This window comes from Enoplosus armatus, chromosome 7 (assembly GCF_043641665.1).
Source record: "Enoplosus armatus isolate fEnoArm2 chromosome 7, fEnoArm2.hap1, whole genome shotgun sequence".
Lineage (NCBI taxonomy): Eukaryota > Metazoa > Chordata > Actinopteri > Centrarchiformes > Enoplosidae > Enoplosus > Enoplosus armatus.
In genome coordinates, this window is record NC_092186.1 from 10038646 (window position 1) to 10057271 (window position 18626).

General features: G+C 42.1%; 2 protein-coding genes across 2 annotated transcripts; one reads left to right on the forward strand and one right to left on the reverse strand.

Annotated features, from left to right (window-relative positions):
- Positions 1-3353: 3353 nt before the first annotated feature.
- mef2b (myocyte enhancer factor 2b) lies at positions 3354-8541 on the forward strand. Its single transcript, XM_070908280.1, has 8 exons — positions 3354-3407; positions 4571-4774; positions 4961-5089; positions 5283-5472; positions 6737-6885; positions 7060-7174; positions 7408-7519; positions 8229-8541. The coding sequence occupies exons 1-8, from the start codon at positions 3354-3356 to the stop codon at positions 8539-8541; spliced, it is 1266 nt and encodes a 421-aa protein (XP_070764381.1).
- Positions 8542-14247: 5706 nt separating this feature from the next.
- tmem161a (transmembrane protein 161A) lies at positions 14248-18228 on the reverse strand. Its single transcript, XM_070909222.1, is given in 11 exon segments — positions 14248-14552; positions 15247-15343; positions 15475-15649; positions 15815-15928; positions 16036-16179; positions 16348-16560; positions 16691-16847; positions 17075-17166; positions 17351-17434; positions 17522-17625; positions 18194-18228. Coding segments are annotated over 11 exon segments (1488 nt in total). The 5' UTR covers positions 18197-18228.
- Between the last annotated feature and the right edge of the window lie 398 nt (positions 18229-18626).

The following is an 18626-nucleotide window of genomic DNA, read 5'->3' on the forward strand; positions in this document are numbered from 1 at the left end:
AGCAGACAAGAAGTTTCCTCCTGTCAGCTGTCATTAAGGTGTATCTCATCTTCACAGTCACTCAGAGTCCAGTGGATCTCGAAAACAACTTCATAAAGGCATGACAAAAACTTATTTTTCTCTGTTCGTGGAAAGATCAAATGTTCAGCCTGTGTCTGCGTGTACTATTGCTATTCTGGCTCTATCAAAAAATATCAAGGCAATTCAATTATCTCCTGTTAAAATTAGACAAATATTTCCTCACCATTGCTCTGTAAAGGCTCGGTGAGTGCATGAACCGCCTGACCCCCCTGGAGATGACAGACATGGAGAAAACACGCACTTATTCATCCTGGTATACTGAAAATGCCATTCTTTAGCTTTGAGCACAAACCTCCGAAACAAATGAAGGGTTACACGAGGGGCTTCCTCTTCTTAAAATACATCTCAGTTTTGATTTGAGTGAGTAAGACAATTTTTGGCCCTCACCCTTTTTAACTTGGGTTTGGGAGGATTTTTGTATTGGTTTTGGAGACAGTTGTGGGCCAGGTTTCACATTGTAGCGTCTTAACACAGGACTTCGATGTGACGAACACTGGAGTGACTAAAATGTCTAAAACAGCGAAAACAAGGCTGCACACCAGCTCGGTTAGGTGTCATCAACACCCCTGCAGTACTGCTGGAGTTCAGTATATCAGCGTAATGCAGTAGTCATACGAGGTACAGCACCTCTGTTGATTGCTTTCACTGTACAATCAATGCATGACTGAATGAAAAGTATGAAAATTTATATTTCACAGCGGCAGCAAGACAGTGATGCAGAAACATTTGTTTTTATTCTCTTAGGAAAACTGATAACAGTAACTTAAGCGTTTGATTAATTTGGATTATCTTTATCCACATTTAACACCCAAACACTGCAAATGGACCTGTGTGACGATTAAAATGTGATTGGTTGTTCTAGGAAGAGTAAGCCATTAGCTTCTCTGGTTAATATTCTCACACGTGCTTGCCATGTTTTTGAAACATTTTCAAGCCATCATGCCCTGAATGACTCACGGAAAGAAATCCACCGAAGCAGAACCCTCAATACTCTAGAAATGCCCTACTTATTTTCCCCTTCTCATTCATGCATATAGTTCACTGTAGCAAGAAAAACATCCAGGGCGATACATTAATGAGTATGATCACAACAACCGATCAAACCTGTTAGAATGATCCCGTCTGTGGATGCGTAAGCTTTTAGTTTTCTGTGTGCATGTGCATTGCTGTCCCAGTGAGGTCCCCAGTGGTTAGTCAGAAGCTCCCAGGGTATATCAGAGAGCAGGGCTACTATGTGCTGGTGTGTGCTGTGTATCTCAGTTCTTTCCACTGTCTGTCGCCTGGGAAGACATCTGACAGAGCTGCTGTCTTTCCCCAAAGAAGCCTGAGACCCAGGGGTGAGTGCAATTATTGCACTATAACAGGACACACAGCGATTCTGCTTTACATTCATATGATATGAACTTTTTGGTTAACGACATATAAAGAAGAAAAAAAAAAAAGATCTGCTATTTCATTTAACTTCCACATCTTCTCCGTGATGAGAGTTGACCTCAGAGATTAAAGGTCACAGGCAGTAGGTGTGTGCTGCTTGGCTAGCTCTGATGCATTCACAGACCTCAAATGGCAGTTGTCGTACGGGAAAACATCCAGAATTAGCTGATGTGTGAGGCACAGCCAGGCTTTCCCTGCCTGTCTCGGCCTTTTGACAAAACCTACTAAACCACATACAATTCTATGGCTAACTCCACACCGCTTGGCTGGAGGTGCGGCTATATTTACCCAGCTAGTCGCATGTTTTTTTACATTTTGGTTATATTTAACAGGAGAGGAACTTTCTGTAAAACCCTGAGATAAAGATCTTTCTGCCCTGTTTAGAGCACATGTCCCACTTCCCTCTCTTCGCACCATTAACATGCCTTGAGATGAGGTGAAATTGTCTCACTTCTGGTCCAAAGAAACCGAACAGCTAGACCAGAGGTCAATTCTCTGTGGTAGTCGAGTTGCTGGTTAAACAGACCAACAGTGGTTCTTGTGGTCCTTTACTTACAAGCAGGAGCTATTTGTCCGCAGCGTGCCCTGTTTTACTGTCGAGACGATGGCAACGACGGGTTCGCCTGCAGCTGTCGGTGTTGAGGTGTGTCTTGTCTCTGCAGCATATTCAGCACAGTGGACATCACAGGACTTTATAAGGTAATAGTGAGGGCAAAGAGGTGGATTCCTCCACAAATGCCCCAGATGCCTGTGTGCCAAGCTTACGTTGAGGGACAGCGGGCACTTTAGGGGTCGTGGGAACACAGGCGCCATATCCGCTCAGGCACCATCAGGAGGGACAGGGGACTAAATATAGAGAAGTCCAATACATGTCCAGTATTAAGGGGGAAAACCAGTGAAAACTCCTCTGGGCTTTGGAGAAGCACTGTATGGTCAGGTCACAGGAGTCAGACCACCACTTACTGTAGTCAGTTGACTGATAGTGGCGTGTTAAATGGAGATAACTCATCCATAGAGCAAATTAATGCATGCATTTGATTTAAAGTTGTGTCATTTTGCAGCAAAGTCACTTCATGGCTGTCTCCTGTAATGCAAAGAAAATGATCCTCTGATTTCGCATTTCTCTATACGGTCCTGCAGGGAGGGGACCGGGGGTTTTCTAGACCAAGAAAAAAAAAGAGAAACAGCGGGTGTGAGTTTCAAAAATGGACATTCTCAAGCCAACCACAATCCATCCATGCCTTTTCCCTTCTGCCCCTCCAAATCCTGCTTTTTTTTCTGGCCTGGCTGTGCATGAGAGAGGAGTGGGTGGTTTTTAGCTACAGCCATCTTTCAAAAACACACCGTTTTCCTTCTACTGTTTGGTTTTAGCTATTGCCTGCTGAACCTTTAAAAGGAGCTATCGACTGTATTTTTAACCCTGTCTCATGGGGCTGTGCGGTGCAGTCAAGCACTGTGCTGCTGGCTCGGGGGTAACCCAGACTGTGGGGGTGTCAGACTGTGTGGACTGCTGGCCCGGCAAGGGCCGCTCTAACTTTAGACCGCATCGCCTCATGGTGGTAAAAATAAACACCCTGCCCTTACCAAGGGGGAAGGGTCTCGAGTCACTTAAACCAAATGGGTGACATTTTCCCACCAGAATTATACGAAGAGAAGTGTTATTGAATATTTGTACCGCTGTTATTGTAAAATGTAGATATTACAAGAATGAACCATTAGTTCAGTGGCCTCTGTGTAAATGTGACTTTGACCCTCACACAATGTTTATTTTCAACATATTGTAATCTGCTGCTATAATATTTCTGTATTTTCTTTTACAGTGTCAGACGGCAGACAACATGGGAAGAAAGAAAATACAAATTTCTCGTATTCTGGACCAGAGGAATAGACAGGTGGGCCTACAGGCAATATTTTATTTATTTACAGTAAGAATCCAAACCGTAACCTTTTTTTCTGCATGTATACAGAAGGTTTGCCTCCGTGGTATTTACAGTATGGTGAATTGAGATAAGCACCTCATGTTTAGCACAGAGAGTGTAGGAGATGCAACAAAAAGCTAAAGAGTCTGAGAGCAATGTGATAGTTGTACTGATTTGAATATGTTTTGGGCATTGTGCGGCAGGGACGTAACTCCGGGGGCTGATGTGTGTAGGCATGATTTTTTAATACTGCAAGACTGTAGAGGAAATATCACATTACGATATCTTGAATGATAAGAGACACAATAATTGTAGCATACATACTTCATTTTGTTCAGCACCAAAAGGACAGTAATGGCTCTTTCACACTGAACAAAGTGGACTGAGCTTTGTTCAGAGCGACTTAGGAGGAAGAAACATGGTTAAAGCCGAAAAGGTATATTTGACAGCACAGCAGAGGAAGTTTTGTCATTTTGCTGGAAGATGAATCTGATAACACAGATTATATTTTCATTATTATCTTGACGTCATCTTCAGTCAGCAGTTACATATATTCCTCTGAGGTAATGTCAGTGCGATTCTGCGACGTGAGAGAGATGTTCACATCATGCTTGTAACCTATTAATTATTATAATATTATGTTAATCAGTATGTATGAAAAAACACATCAAATACACGTAAGGACTCAACATGACAACAAGAAACACGTATTAAACTGTGCTCAGAGTGCTGGCAAAGATGATTAGTTTCTCATATCTGCTCTTTATGGCTGAATGTTTTTTGGTGATAAGGTTTGGGGGTTTTTTGGGAGTTTTTCCTTATCTGAGTTGAAGGTCTGAGGATAGACAGTGCTGTACGCTGTACAGGTTGTAAAGCCTGGGACGAACTTGTGATTTTAAGCTATATAAATATACTTGAACACTGCAAGTGATCTGTTTGGATTTGTGTGTGTATGTGGCAACTAATCCAAGTTGGTCAAAATCATGTTTTATATCATTCATTCCTGCAGAAATATTCAAGTTAATGCCAAAACATATTTTTACATATTTGACTTTACACTGATATAAATACTTCAGATGTATATATTCTTCTAAATCATCAGTAATTGTTAAGTTAGTGTGTTTTTTGTGTCATAGGTGACTTTCACCAAGCGTAAATTTGGTTTGATGAAGAAGGCCTATGAGCTGAGCGTGCTGTGCGACTGTGAGATTGCCCTCATCATCTTCAACAGCACCAACCGTCTGTTCCAGTACGCCAGCACAGACATGGACAAAGTGCTGCTCAAGTACACAGAGTACAGCGAGCCGCACGAGAGTCGCACCAACACGGACATACTGGAGGTACAGTCCAAGCTGCCGTTAGAGGAAATGACAGTAAAGCAGGATTTAGTATTAAAATAACAACAAGTCAATTCTTTCAGAGCAGGGAGCGTGAACATGAATTTCAGGTTGCAAAGTTTTACAAAAAATGATATAGATGCTATCACTGTGGGTAATTTCCCGTGTGCATTTTCTGTTCTATATCAGACTCTGCGTAGGAAAGGCCTCGGCCTCGACGCCTCAGAGCTCGACAGTGAGGAGAGCATGCAGGTGGCCGCAGACAAATATCCTCTCAGCGAGGGCATGGATCTCTCTGTGGCTCGCCCGCGCTTCTATGTCAGTCCACACACACACTTCTGCTATTGCACATCCACCACACACACAAGCATGAGCACACACCCACACGCAGCGCTGACCTGAATTTGATGTGTTTTAATTCACAGCTCAAACTGACATTTTTCTTCTCTTCCTCACGGTTTCTGGACTTTAATTCTTATGTTGTTACTATACATGGACTTTTACTCCTCAGGCTCCATCGCTCCTCTCACCAGAGGCCCAATTCCTGGTGTCTGCAGGCTGCGAGAACGGCTTCCCCAACTCCTCCGGATCCAGCATGGTGTCCCACAGACCTCCTGGCTTTAAATCTCTGACATCCAGACCCAGCCCTGCCAGCCCTGCCACGCCACACGCACACTCTGCATTTATGTCTCCACACTCAGGTGAGCAGAACTGGCCTGCTGTATGAAACATTACCAGAATCACTTTAATCACAAAGGGAAAGATTCACCGGACATACAGCTTTGAGACTATTCTCACAAAAGCAATTCAAGACCAGCAGATGACAAAGGGACCATAGATTCCACATACTTACATACTATGGAGAGTAACCTATAATTATCATTATAATGTATATGTGTTTATTGCTATATACTACATGTCATAATTGCAGCCCGAAAAGGCACTTTTATGACGAAGAGGGGTGAAGTTTAATAGTGAACTAAATCATCCAGTTTCTTCTGTATGTTTAATGTACATTTGCGCTCATTTACAGTGCCACTATTTGACTTCTCAGAGCCAATAAAAAATGAAATGTACACAATTTGGAAAATTTGAGATAATGTTTGCTGGCATTAAATTAGACGTCTTCACTGGATGGAGAATTTATTTTTAATTTAGTGGCATCGAAGAAATCAGTAATTCACAATTGTCCATTTACAGATCACAGATTACAGAGCAGCGTGTTACAGAATATTACCATCTGTGATATTGTTTATTGTATTTTTGTGATTTATTGAAATATGGAGCAATGACATTTTTCTGCTTATAAACAGAAGTGAAACATTCAGCATGGAAATCCTCTTCTAGGGTCTTGCTAAATGCTTGCTGTAATATTCACATGTGTACTGTGAACCTTCTGTGCAGCTGGCTGTGAACTCACAGGAAGCGTGTGTGTATGTGCATGTGTGTGCGCACTAATCCACCCATGCAGTTGGTCTGTTTTGTGAAACTGGCCCTCCACCAGTGTGACAGAGGATGTAACCAGTTCTGTGGTTTCTGTACCGAATGTATCACACCTGCCAGTCATGTCAGCCTCTTTTACAGTCTTTAACCATTTGGACACACTATGATGTCATTAGACACTGATCACTGACAGTATTTTTAAATGTATTATTACTGTTTTTCTAATAATCGACACAGATTTTTTACTTCACGACCAGTTAAAAATGGATTCTGTCAGATTGTCAATACACTACAATATATAACAGACACTAACATGACCTTTTAAACGACAGCTGCTCATTGTCCCATAGAGATCATATCATACTAATTCAAAGGTCAAACTAAAAGAAGAAGTTAATTTTTATCACACAACACAGAAACAGAGGAAGGTGAAGACTGTATCACAGAGAATAAATTATTCTTCTGTGAGTGAAACAAGCTCACATCTCTTTTCACTTCCTGCTCCTTTCTTTCACTGTGTAGGTATTGGCTACTCCGTGTTCTCCCATGGCAACCTGAATCGAGCCCTGGATATGAAAAGCCCTCCTCCTGTGAACCTCAGCGGTGAAAACCTGCGGGGAGATGCTGCTAATCTGGGCATGGGGGCCACACGGGCAAACCAAAGCTCTGCTGTAAGTAGCTGTTACTATCCAGTGTGATCTACACCCAAAGGTGTCAGTGTCAGAGAGTCACACCTCTTGCTGATATGATATTCATGTTTTATGCAGTACGTATGCAACGATGTCACTGTATCACGACAAACTTGAGCTTTTTAGTTTGATTGTTTCTCTTTCCCGGCTCATCAGAGGGGTGTCTTGTACCAGGGCCTGCACAGCGGCAGCTCCATGGTAGCCATGGGAAAGGCAGGGCTGCTGGGTCACAGTTTGGGAGGCTACAGCCTCCCCTCTCATGGAGCCTCTGGTACGTCTGCTGTGTGTCATCTGTTTTACAGTAGAGATATGAGAGTGGTATCAATCTTCTCATCTAACTCTCGGCAAGAAAGTGAATAAGTGTATTTCCCAAAATGTCGACCTATCGTCTTATAGTGCATGAGCTATCCTATAATTCACTGATTCTGGTTTATTAAAATCCATCTTTGTGTCCTCTTTCTTTTCATCTTTTAATTTATATCCATGTCTTTTCTTTCTTTCCAGAGTACAGCCAACCTGGTTTTTATCACTCTGTTAGTCTACAACGAGGAGCAGCGAACCCCTGGCAGCCAGCACAGCCGCCTCAGGAGCCCCATGGGCCTCATATAAGTGCAGGGTGAGGATATTAATGCGTAATATGGTACCTCTGTGTGGATAAAATATGCAATCATGGCAGAAAGTTGAATCCGCACACTGTTCTTTGCTCCAGCGATGTTTTTTATTCACTCTTTTGATCAGTCAGATCTTCATCAGCCGCAAAAGAGCACTAACAAACATCACATCTTATATATGTGTCTCAAAAAGATGGCAATCATCAGCCCAAGGCAACCGTAAACGTGGCCTCCGAAGACAATGAAGTTATCACTTACAACAGGTGTCAACAACTGGAATACAAAGAAATATGATAAACAGTCGGACAGAACAACACAAAGGGGGAAAAAAAAAAATGAAGCAAACAATCAAATCAAAAGAAATTGAGCAAAAACTAAATAGAGAGATAAATATTAAAACGAATTAATAATAAAGAACAGAAAAGAAAAAACAACAATTTAAAGAAAAAGTAAGTGAAAAATGATAAGAACTATAAAGTAAAAACAAAGAAAATGATAACAACACAAAACAACACAAATCTTAGGTTCCTCCACTGGTTTTATTTTGCTTGTTTTTCTTTTCCCTACATATAAACAAGCATCCTTGTTGTAACTGTGGAATTCATAATGCTGGTCTATTTGTTGTTGCACCAAGTTGCCATCGAGACATAATTGCAGAATCGGTGATGTTCAAACTCATTTCTTTTCTTTTGTCTTTCCCCTTGTTGTTTCTAGGATGTCCAGCGGAGGGTGCTCCTTCCCCTCCCAGTCCTGCTCCTCAACCTCTCCACATCTGCCCTCCCTCAACCTCAGCATCAAATCGGAGCGTAGCTCTCCTGAGCACATGCCCTCACCCACCTCCCCTCCTCTGCACCTCCTCAGGCAGCACTCTCCAATGAGCAACCCCGATTCGGCTCGCCATACCCCTCCAGAAGCCCGTCCAGCCAATGAGATGAAGGAGTTTCCCAAAGCCGGCTACCCACAAGACGAAGAGGAAGGAGGGCAGCCGCTCAGGCAGTTAGAGATAAGTGATGGGTGGCAGAGATAGCTGGCTGCTGCCGTCTAACACCATCTCCCATTCAATCAGCTATCTTCCATCAAAACCAGTTCCTCTCTCTCACACACACACACACACACACACACACACACACGTAACACAGAAGATAGCGAGATGGGGTCGATTTGTCCCCATCATCCCCGAGAGGAACGCCTCTCTTTGTCTCCTCACACAGAGCTGGTCTCTCCTGGGCGATGGAGAATTTTCTCTGCATCACTTGATTGATCCCACGAGGAGACATGATGCATACAGACTTGCTTTTTGTTTGGTCATAGGTTTAGTTTTCTGTGTGGAGCAAGCATAGAATTTGAAACGTGTTAGTTTTGTTCTGTAACTTTGTTGAAGTTAGCTACAGCAGCACATCGGGACCAGCTGAATTTCTCCGAAACTGCAAAAAAAAAAAAGCCTTTAGCCCAAGATCAGTGACATGATCTCCCCTTATAAACCCAGTTAGATATCACCCGTCACTGGAGGCTTGGCCTTTTTACACTGGGAAATACACTGGGACATTTTAAAGGATAAATTCACTTTTTTTTTTTGCAGCTCTAATATAAGAAATCCACAGTCTTTATTCTGTGCATCCAGCAGTCTGACGTAATCATATATATATACATTGGTATCTTTACTGCTATCTGACTCAGACTGCTGAAGCCTCATATTCTATTATTATCATTATTGTTATTATTATCATTATTATTATTATGATGCATTGTTACAGAGAATGAGGACGGTGAATTTTGCCCCCCATCTCTCACTGTACGTTGGAATCACATTAATCAGGGGATCGTTTCAGGACCAGCATGGACAGGAGGAACAATTACAGCAAACCAAAAACTCTTTCAATGTGCATTTGGACATGTGGGTATTTGTTTTCAGACAGACTTGAACAAAACGTGAATGTATCCTTTAGAAGTTCTCGGCATCAATGTGTCTCAGGGACTTGGGTGATCGTTTCTTTGGGAAGTTTAAAAATGGCTATGTGTGTTTGTAAGACTGTGGTTGTGGATAAGCAAAGCTTCAGGTGTGTTATATTGTAATGCTAGTTTCCCCTTTTTTTTTACTTTACTCCATCAAAAACGAATGTTGTGGCAGTCTACTTCAATTAAAGACCAAAGTCTTTAAATATTGTCCCTATGCATTGCAATCAAATACTGCAACAGCCAAAGACCTTATGTGTTTCTCTATATCGGGTCTAATTTGATTTAAGTAATATAAAAATGATATTGATTATTTTTCCTGAAGGGCTTCATTTAGTAATTGCATATTGTAGATATTATTACTGCCATCATTGTCTCATGATATTTAGAAATATATGAGACACCGTGTAATGAATGAGTAAAAAAAACCCCACAAATTACGTTTCTTTTTTTTTATTGAGGAATGTTTGGTTTTCATTATATCTGTAAATGTACTTTGCACTGTATTTTTGTGCACTGGATTTCTGTGTGTTTTAGTTTTGCATATTCAACGTTTGTTCTGCAAATGACAAAATATACTCCCCTTTTTGTCCACAAGGGGTCACCTTATGTCACAAAATTTGGATTTGGATATTGAATGAGAGAGTGCAGAGCAGGGAGGACCAGCCTAAACTATTGGTGATTAATCATTTAATCATCTAATGAATCCCGGTGACAAGACACAGGTTCAGCGGCTCACCCTGAAGGCATTTACCAAATAAATCACGACAAACTCTGCAGAGATTCAGTGAGCCGGCCAGGGGAGGTCTTCATGTTCAAGTGCTGCTGTGGAATTAGCTCTTTTTTTGTCATTTTTTTAAATGCAGTTATGTGGATTAATATAAGCATGAAAAACCAAATTATCAGTATTCTGATGTTTTGGGTTGAGTTTTTATATGTTTGCTGAATGCTTCACTAACAGAACAGAGACTTATTTGACATTTGTTGTGATTCCTTTTAAATAAAAAAAAAACGGTTTGATTTGTACGTTTGCCTTGGCCTTTTTTTTGCTACCAAAGACATTTAGCTTATCATCTGTCTTTTGATAGAAAAAAAATTCAGTTTCCACTGCTTTTTCATGTACGTTCATTCTGAAGACAGATAAAATGCCGTCCGCTGTGTAGCTATCAAGCTTTCATGTGTCCATTTATTTAGTCTTATTCACCTCCGTTCCATCTTTTGAACACATGCACTCCCTCATTATCATGTCTGGCCCCTGTCAGGCAGCTCACCACGCAGCCACCAAACGAGAGGAACAAGAATGGGCCACTTAAAAGCCTGGAGACCTTTATGTCTTCAAAAAAAGATACATCCAGCACAAAAAGGCTCATTTCCACAGCTGGTTGTCTCACAGTAACCGTGTCAGAACGTTTCCTTATGCTACCAGTATGGAGCATTTCAACTAGAAGCAGGAGTCGAGCCCCAGTCCCTCTCTGTCGTCTCTCCTCCCTAAATGAAAAGAGACTTTCACCGGGGTCATGTCTGGTCTGCTCCCCTGGGACCAGGCCAGCCCAGTCTGTAGGGCATGTCTGGGTCCTGCACATACACGCACATACACACACACACACACACACACACACACACACACACACACACACACACACACACATCCTGGTTTCTATAGCAACCACAGCCAGCCATAGCTGCCTGACTTGGCCCGCTGCAGTCCACAGATCAGACTGAGGGGGCCCCGAGGCCTCCAGCACAGATGCACATAATTAATGTGATTATATAGATATGTCAACCTTGTCAGCTTTCAGTTCATTAGGCCGGACGCTCCCACAGACCTGCCACAGGCTCAGAGTGGAACACAGCTCCGCTAGCTGAGGATGCTTCTTCCAACTGTGCAACTTACAAAGCTCAAATCGTATTCCTCAATCATGTTATCTAACAATAACAGAAGCATTTTCCATCAAATTCTTCTTTAATCATTGTCAAGAAAAAATTTAATACTACAACATCCAGCCACAATATGTGTCAGGATTGTTAACCCTCCCAAATGTCTTCACTTCGCAGTGGCTTTGTGATTGTTGATGTCCTCCAGTGAAGCACATCCCAGCACACATAAAAAGACAGCGAGGTGGCCGTGCCTCCCTCCCTAAATTGGAGAAGCTTTGTGGCTTTTGATTGGATGTGGAAAAGTCAAATGATAACAATAAATCATGTTGACTTTCAGACAAAGAGCCTCTGGTGGAAGGTCATGTAAATCTGAATGTTTGGATAATGTCATAAAGCTTATAAATCTAGTTTGAATGTTTTTAGGCTACAGTGACAAAATGGAGAGGATTTGGAAGATTTCCAGTAAACATACCAGTTCCTTTGGCCAAGCTGAGCATCCACAAACACTATTTCTTCCCAGACTCTTGAGGGGCATCAGGTTCATAGTAATTATCAGTGATTAAAGAATGATCTTCTCAGGAGGTTGGGGGTCAGAGATCAGGACCCAGCACAGCGGCGAGACACTCCATTGTCATGCATGATGTCTTTTGTCAATTGGAGCAGAGATATTTTAAGGAAATGTTGCATCATAATCTCCCACGCTCGTTGTGGGAAAGCAGAATTAAGTGGAAAACATCAAACTCACATGAGACTGAAAATAAATGTTTTATTAAGCCACACAAACAAACAAACAAAAAAAATCAGGTTACAGCCAAAAGTTTGCACACCATGCATTCAGAAGATGTCAAAAAGCAACATTTTCATATGAACTTCACAGTATAATGATTTCAGAGCATTCAATTTAAATACACTATCTAAAAAGAAAAAAACACACGTTAAAAATCAGAAACTGCCACAAACAGAATACAAAAATGTACAGAAATATAGCATCTGTATCATTTCTAAATAACGAAAAGTTATTTGAGGCAATGTATCATAAATAAATAAATAAAATCCACAACTGATTCTAAGTAGGCTTTGATTAATCTTAACATGGACATGACTGACTGGCTAAGACACTGCAACTAATAATGTTGCCAGTGAGTAATGTTAGAAATGCAACAGAAACGTGTTTGGAGTGTTCATGTTATCTATCATGAGATTCTATTCATTCTAAATATGCATGATGAGGGAGAAAGGAGATTTTAAAATCCACTCAAAACCCCTGAGCTCCCAGGCACTTAGGAATTCTGAAGGAAACTCTAGACAGCTCACCAGTTTGTGGCTAATACTTGGCCACAGCCACAGTTTTGATTCACTTTCAACTGCGTTTAATTCAAACAGGATGGATCTGAGCTTTACTACTTGCAATCAAAACGTTACAGCAGAAAAAGACAACAAAAACCATTTAGCACTCTTGAATCGGTTCCTTAAGGGGGACAAAGAGTCCCTCACAAAAATAAAACATCTCATCTACACAGGGATTAAGTACTAATACATACCCTGGTAACAAATAAACACCTTAAATGCAGCATTTAACAAAGTTCTATTAAGAACAGTTCAGGTAACACTGGCATAGATACGTCTGAAAAGTTGCAGAAAAATGTTCTGCTGAAGTAGCTGGAAGATGACCGGCGGTACAGAACTGTATCACAAAGCGAGATTAGTGGGTTAGCTGGATGTCTTTGGGCTTAACTCTTCTGGTATCACAAAGCTGGCTCACTTTTAACCGGGGTACATCACCACGGTAACCTATGCTGCACGGCCAACCAGCTCCGGAGCAGGTTAACTTCAGAGGATCAGATCGAAAGCTGCCAACAGCGCAACCACTGACCAATCAGGTCACTGGAAAAACTGAGTCATCAATTGTACAGGATCTCAACATGGACCAAAGTATTGACTTTACATTAAAGTGACAAGTAATAAAGAGCAACAGAGACATTTTATAGAGCAGTAGATTCACTTTGCTTATTGTGAGAGAAAAGTAATGGTTGTTGTACAGCCCTGTGTCCACTGTGGGTTTAAAACAGGACTTTTAATGAGGACATTAACAGCCTAATTAATGGCTATTACGGCTGCTTATTACTGTAATGGTGCACATCCTTGCACTCACTGTTAATTAGCTCAGGGAATTATAAATGCAACATTTCAGCCAAATAGACCTTATCAGGCATTTATTTATCTTCTTTGTCTTTCTGTACTCATCATATCTGCTTTAGCCTTACTTGAACTGTTTTTATGTGTATTACTCAGAACAGTTTGTTCACAATGAAGCAAAAAGGCACCAAAATGTCACTTTTCTAGACTCTGAACATGTTGAAAATGCCAAATATAATTTAAAAGACCAAATTCTTACACTTATTTATAGCCTCATTTGGAAAATGTGGAAATTATTCCTCTTATTTCTACAGCTTCTTATCCTATTCTACACCCATTGAATACCAGTTTTTTTGATGTTGCATGTAATTAAAAACTCTTTGACGGGAACAAACCTGTAGCTGAATCAGTAAACTGAGCTAGTTGACAACCAGCTTTGTGATACCGTTTATCAAGGATTGCTAATGTTGGCCAGGTAACCCAAAGAGAGCCAGACTAAGTTAAACATGCTTTGTGATACAGGCCTTAGTTTTCTGCTATTGATACCAGTAGCCTGCTGGTCACAAAAGTCCTTAAGGGCAACATTATTGCAACAGCCAGTGCCCAGGACCATCTATGCTCAACCTTGATCAAAACTCCTATTACAGCCAATAACAAGGTGCATTCTGTGTTTTAATGAGATGCCCCCTTTGTCGTCTGCAGTTCTCCTTTGCAACAGCTGAGGGCTGCATTGCAGGTAGAACAGTATGGCACTTGTTTTCCTCAGTTAGTTCTGCATGAGGTACTGGTGGAAGTAGATACCAAACAGAGAGCTGATCACCTGGCAGGCAGCCACCCACCACGTGAGGAAGGCGAAGAAACCTCGGAAGAAAAGTGGAGTGAGGACGGCCCGCAGCGCTGTGAAGGCCTCTGACAGGCGTGCCACTGTGGCCTGGATATCCTCCTCCATGTCCTCCATCCCCTCTTCATCTTCATCGAGACCACCGGGCAGCACAGGTGCTGCCGTGGGCATCACCAGCGCTGGCGTCACCCCAGGGGGCTGCTCCGCACCAGTCCCCCAGGAGAAGTCCCCTACAAGATCGGTAGAGATCAGTCAATATTTAGATTTTACCACTGAACTTGGAGGATAAAGGAAAAGAAATAAGCCCTTGAAAGAAACTATTGCTTGTTATGTTTCATGACACTAAAACTTGACATTTACTGTAAATGTTTGATATTAAACTCCACTGTGGCTGCAAATATCTCAATGTGACATTACAGGAATAGCTTGACATTTTGGGAAATATTATTTTACCACTCTCATATCTGTCCAGTAAATATATGGCCGCAGCCAGCAGCTAGTTAGCTATCCAGGTTAGAAACAGCCAGCCTGGCTCTGTAAGTAACAAAATCACAGCTGAAGCTCACAAATGAACATCTTACATCTTGTTTGTTTAATCTGTACTAAAACAGAGAGATTACAGGTCTGTGGGACTATTTTTGCCCTGAGGCAGTTGCTGTTTCCCCGTGTTTCCAGACTTTCTGCTAAGCTAAGCTAGCTGGCTCCTGGATGTAGCTTCATATTTAACAGACAGATAGAGTAATATCGATCTTCTCATCTAACTCTTGCCAAGACAGAAAATGAACATATTTCTAATGTCAAAATGTCGAACTAACCCTAGTCTACATTTGGATGGTTGGGAAAAAGTGCAAACACGTAAAAGATCAAGTGTGGATTCTTCCTCAAATGCAGTGGTCGTGATGGTGGTGGGGGGATTTTACTTACCTAGTGCCTTGAGTGCCAGTGTGGAGAAGAGGATGAGAAGAACAGGAAGCAGATACTGGAGAGTAACTACAGTCAGGTAGCAAAAGATACGAGTGACCTGAAAAACAGCACATGTATTCTCAGTTCACACTCCACATGCACAGTTTTCACTATTACCCAGTAAACCTTCTCTTTATGTAAAAAAAACAAAAAAAAAAGTTCAAACCTTCATTGTTCATATATTTTTACCTTCCTCTGAATGTCAATCGCAGCGATACGTCCCGCCTCCTTCTTCATCTGCTCCACCCACTTCTGAGCCAGATTGAGGTAGGCCTGCATGTGGTAACGCGTCAGTCCTAGCCGCAGGACACACAACACCACGATGATCCACAGGCGCATGCTGTCAAATGCTGCGCTGGAAACTCTGCAGGCGCAAGATTATGAGGGGAATCAGAAAAAGTCCAAACTGGCAAAGTGTCAACCATGTGCCATTTGGAGGACATCTTGCATTACTGGCCATTGTTTCTGTCTTGGGAACTGAGAGATGAGCTGTAGCAGATAAAATAAGCAAGTATGTATGTGCACTCACATTGTGATAGAGGTCTTCCCCATAGGTGCATTGGCCAGAAAGTCCCTCGCAATGGGTTTCACCCAAAGAACCAACACAATGACTGGAGACAGGAAACTCATGTGCAGCAGAATCCTGCAGGAAACATTAGGGACATCTAAGAAAGCCAATATTGCTGATGTCATCTTTTTAATAAAAAGGCATGGAGTACATGGCTTGTTGCAGTATTTAACACTTCTTACTGGATGAGTGGGCGGTCTGAGTTCATCTGTACAGCATCTAGATGAGTCTGAGCCAGTCGCAGGCCAGGGAAGGCCAGCAGAGCGCCAATGTAAGCACAGACAGCAGCCAGACCGAGCTTCACCGTCAGCTTGGTCACTGGGATTCTGAAGGAAGTCAAAACAGCAACCAAAGGGCAGCACAGATATTTGTCACTTACTGGCTCATGCGTATTACTTAACCAAGGCGGTGTCTCTAAATGCATGATGCAATGTCAATCAATATTAAATTAACACAAGTTATTAGTTGTCTGTGCGGGAACAGATACTTACGACCAGTCAGCGTAGCCCTGCTGTTTGGCAAAGACTTCCAAGTTGTCAAAGAGGTTGGAAAAGCCAGACTCCAGGCCGAACTCCAGGTAGTCCTCTCTGACCACCAGCACCAGCATGGCTACGAGCAGAGACAGGAAGCCGAAGGCGAGGCACACCGAGCGCTCGCCGCCTTCTTCAGAGCGGAAGTAGTGGCTCATCAGAGTGTGAAGGGTTTTTCTGAGAGTTGCGGGTTAAATGAAAACTCCATTTTTCCATCAAGTTAGACACTGCAGCTGTCGAATAAGATAATTATGTTTTGTAGGATCAACCAGTACTGATGTGTACAGAGTTTACAGCTAAAGGATACAGACTGAAGAGAACAGTCAGGACACACCAGATGGCTCCAATATTGACCTCTTTGCTGGCATCTACAACACTGTAGTAACACTCAGTGAAAATGAAGACACCCGTTGCATAGACTGCAAAATCTACCAGCCACTGGTACTCCAGGAAAAAACGCAGCACTGAAAGTAGAAACAAGAAAATAAACATTAGTAGGCTCCTATGATTATTTTGTGCTCGATATGTTAATTAAAAGTATGATCTATACATTGTTTTGCGGTAGGGACTATTAAACAATGTAAATACTGTAAATGCATGACGGGTCAGCTGTGAGTCAACAGCCGAGCTTGAGCAGCGTTTGTACTTGCACAACGTCATTGTGGTGTAGATAAAGGAATGTTTGTTTTACCAAGAGCGTCCATGGCGTTGACTGGAGCTTTATCCAGGTGAAGGTCGATGTCTTTGGGCACAGTGAGAGGCTTGCTCTCCCCATTCTGTCTCCTAGAAATCAAAGGAAGAGACATGACCATATTAAAAAACAAAAATAAAGTATGTGTGTTCTGTTGTTGAATTTTACAAGAAGTTTTATCTGAGTGGAAAGATCTATACATTTGAATTTTTTCAAGCAGTTTTTTTAATCCTGGTTGCATCACTTTGATGTGACAGACCCTCCCCCTACTCCCACCTGTCTCTCCTGGTCTGTTTGGGCATCTGCTTCCCCGCCAGTGCACACAGCTCTCCTTCTGAGGGGTGTTTGAACCGGAACAAACTGGAAGGAATGACAGGCATATGTGTGTTAACGGTGCACAGCACATTATGTGTGTAATGTATAACCTGATTGTAAGGTCGACAGTACCTGCCATTGCAAAGGAGCCAGCGTGCAAATGAGCAATGTGGAGCCATCCTCTGCATAATGCTGGCGGCCAGCAAGCTGACCACGAGCTGAATTCCCATCAGCGCCTGTCAGAGCAAACACATACATGTTTAAGTATGAGATTCAACTCTGAAACTCCTATCTTGCACATGAAAACAGTTCACTGTGTGTCAGTAGGTAATGCACCACAAACAGTCAGGGAGCAGGAGTGCCTTGTCTACAACTGTGGCAGTCAGTCAGACAGTATGTCACGTTGTAGCATACAAGACACAAGAAAGTTTCAAGAAGAGCTATTTTTTGCTACACCAAAGGTGAGTTAGCTAGTTGTGGTAACGTTAGAAGCGAGGTCCCATACCATGTTAAAAAGCTAACAGTAGCAAGAGATTAAAGAAGTGCTTCAACGTTGAACATATGTGTTGAAAGCCCCTGCAAAATGAATGAAAAGTTAGCAAATGGCTATCGTGCTAAATTTAGCTAAACTTCACCACCTGTCAGTGCTGTTGCAAGCGTTAGCTAGGTAGCTAGCTAGCTAGCATTAGCACACTGTCTCTCATAGCAACCAATACCAGCAGAATGAGCTCGATGGTGATTTCCATAGCAGGCTGTTAAGACAGATAATTACATGCCAGTGCACTGGGGTGTGAATTATATTACCATCTCTTCTCTCGAAAGATGTGGTTAGAACCAGAGTGGCTGCCGGAGCTTCTTCACATGTAGGAAAGTCTTGACAGCTGAACCAACTGACGTGAAACTGCTGAATGTCCCGGATGTAGTAGTGGAGTAGCGCGGTGCCTTCAGGTGCTCCTAGAGAGCATTGTAAATTTGAGACATTGCAATTTTTACAAGCACAAACAACCGCTGTTGCTGCTGCTCCTACTCAGAGGTAGGAAGTAAAGTACATTAGCATCATTGAAATATTGTAGTTATTTTTGATATACTGGTATCTTGACTGTCGAACCTGGACCATATACTGCTGTCAGGTTTACATATAACAATTTCACTTTTTCTGAAATTTACTGCTAAAATGTGTAGACTCAAATGAAATTTTAAACGCAGGCCACTTTTTCCGTTGCTACATTTAAAACAA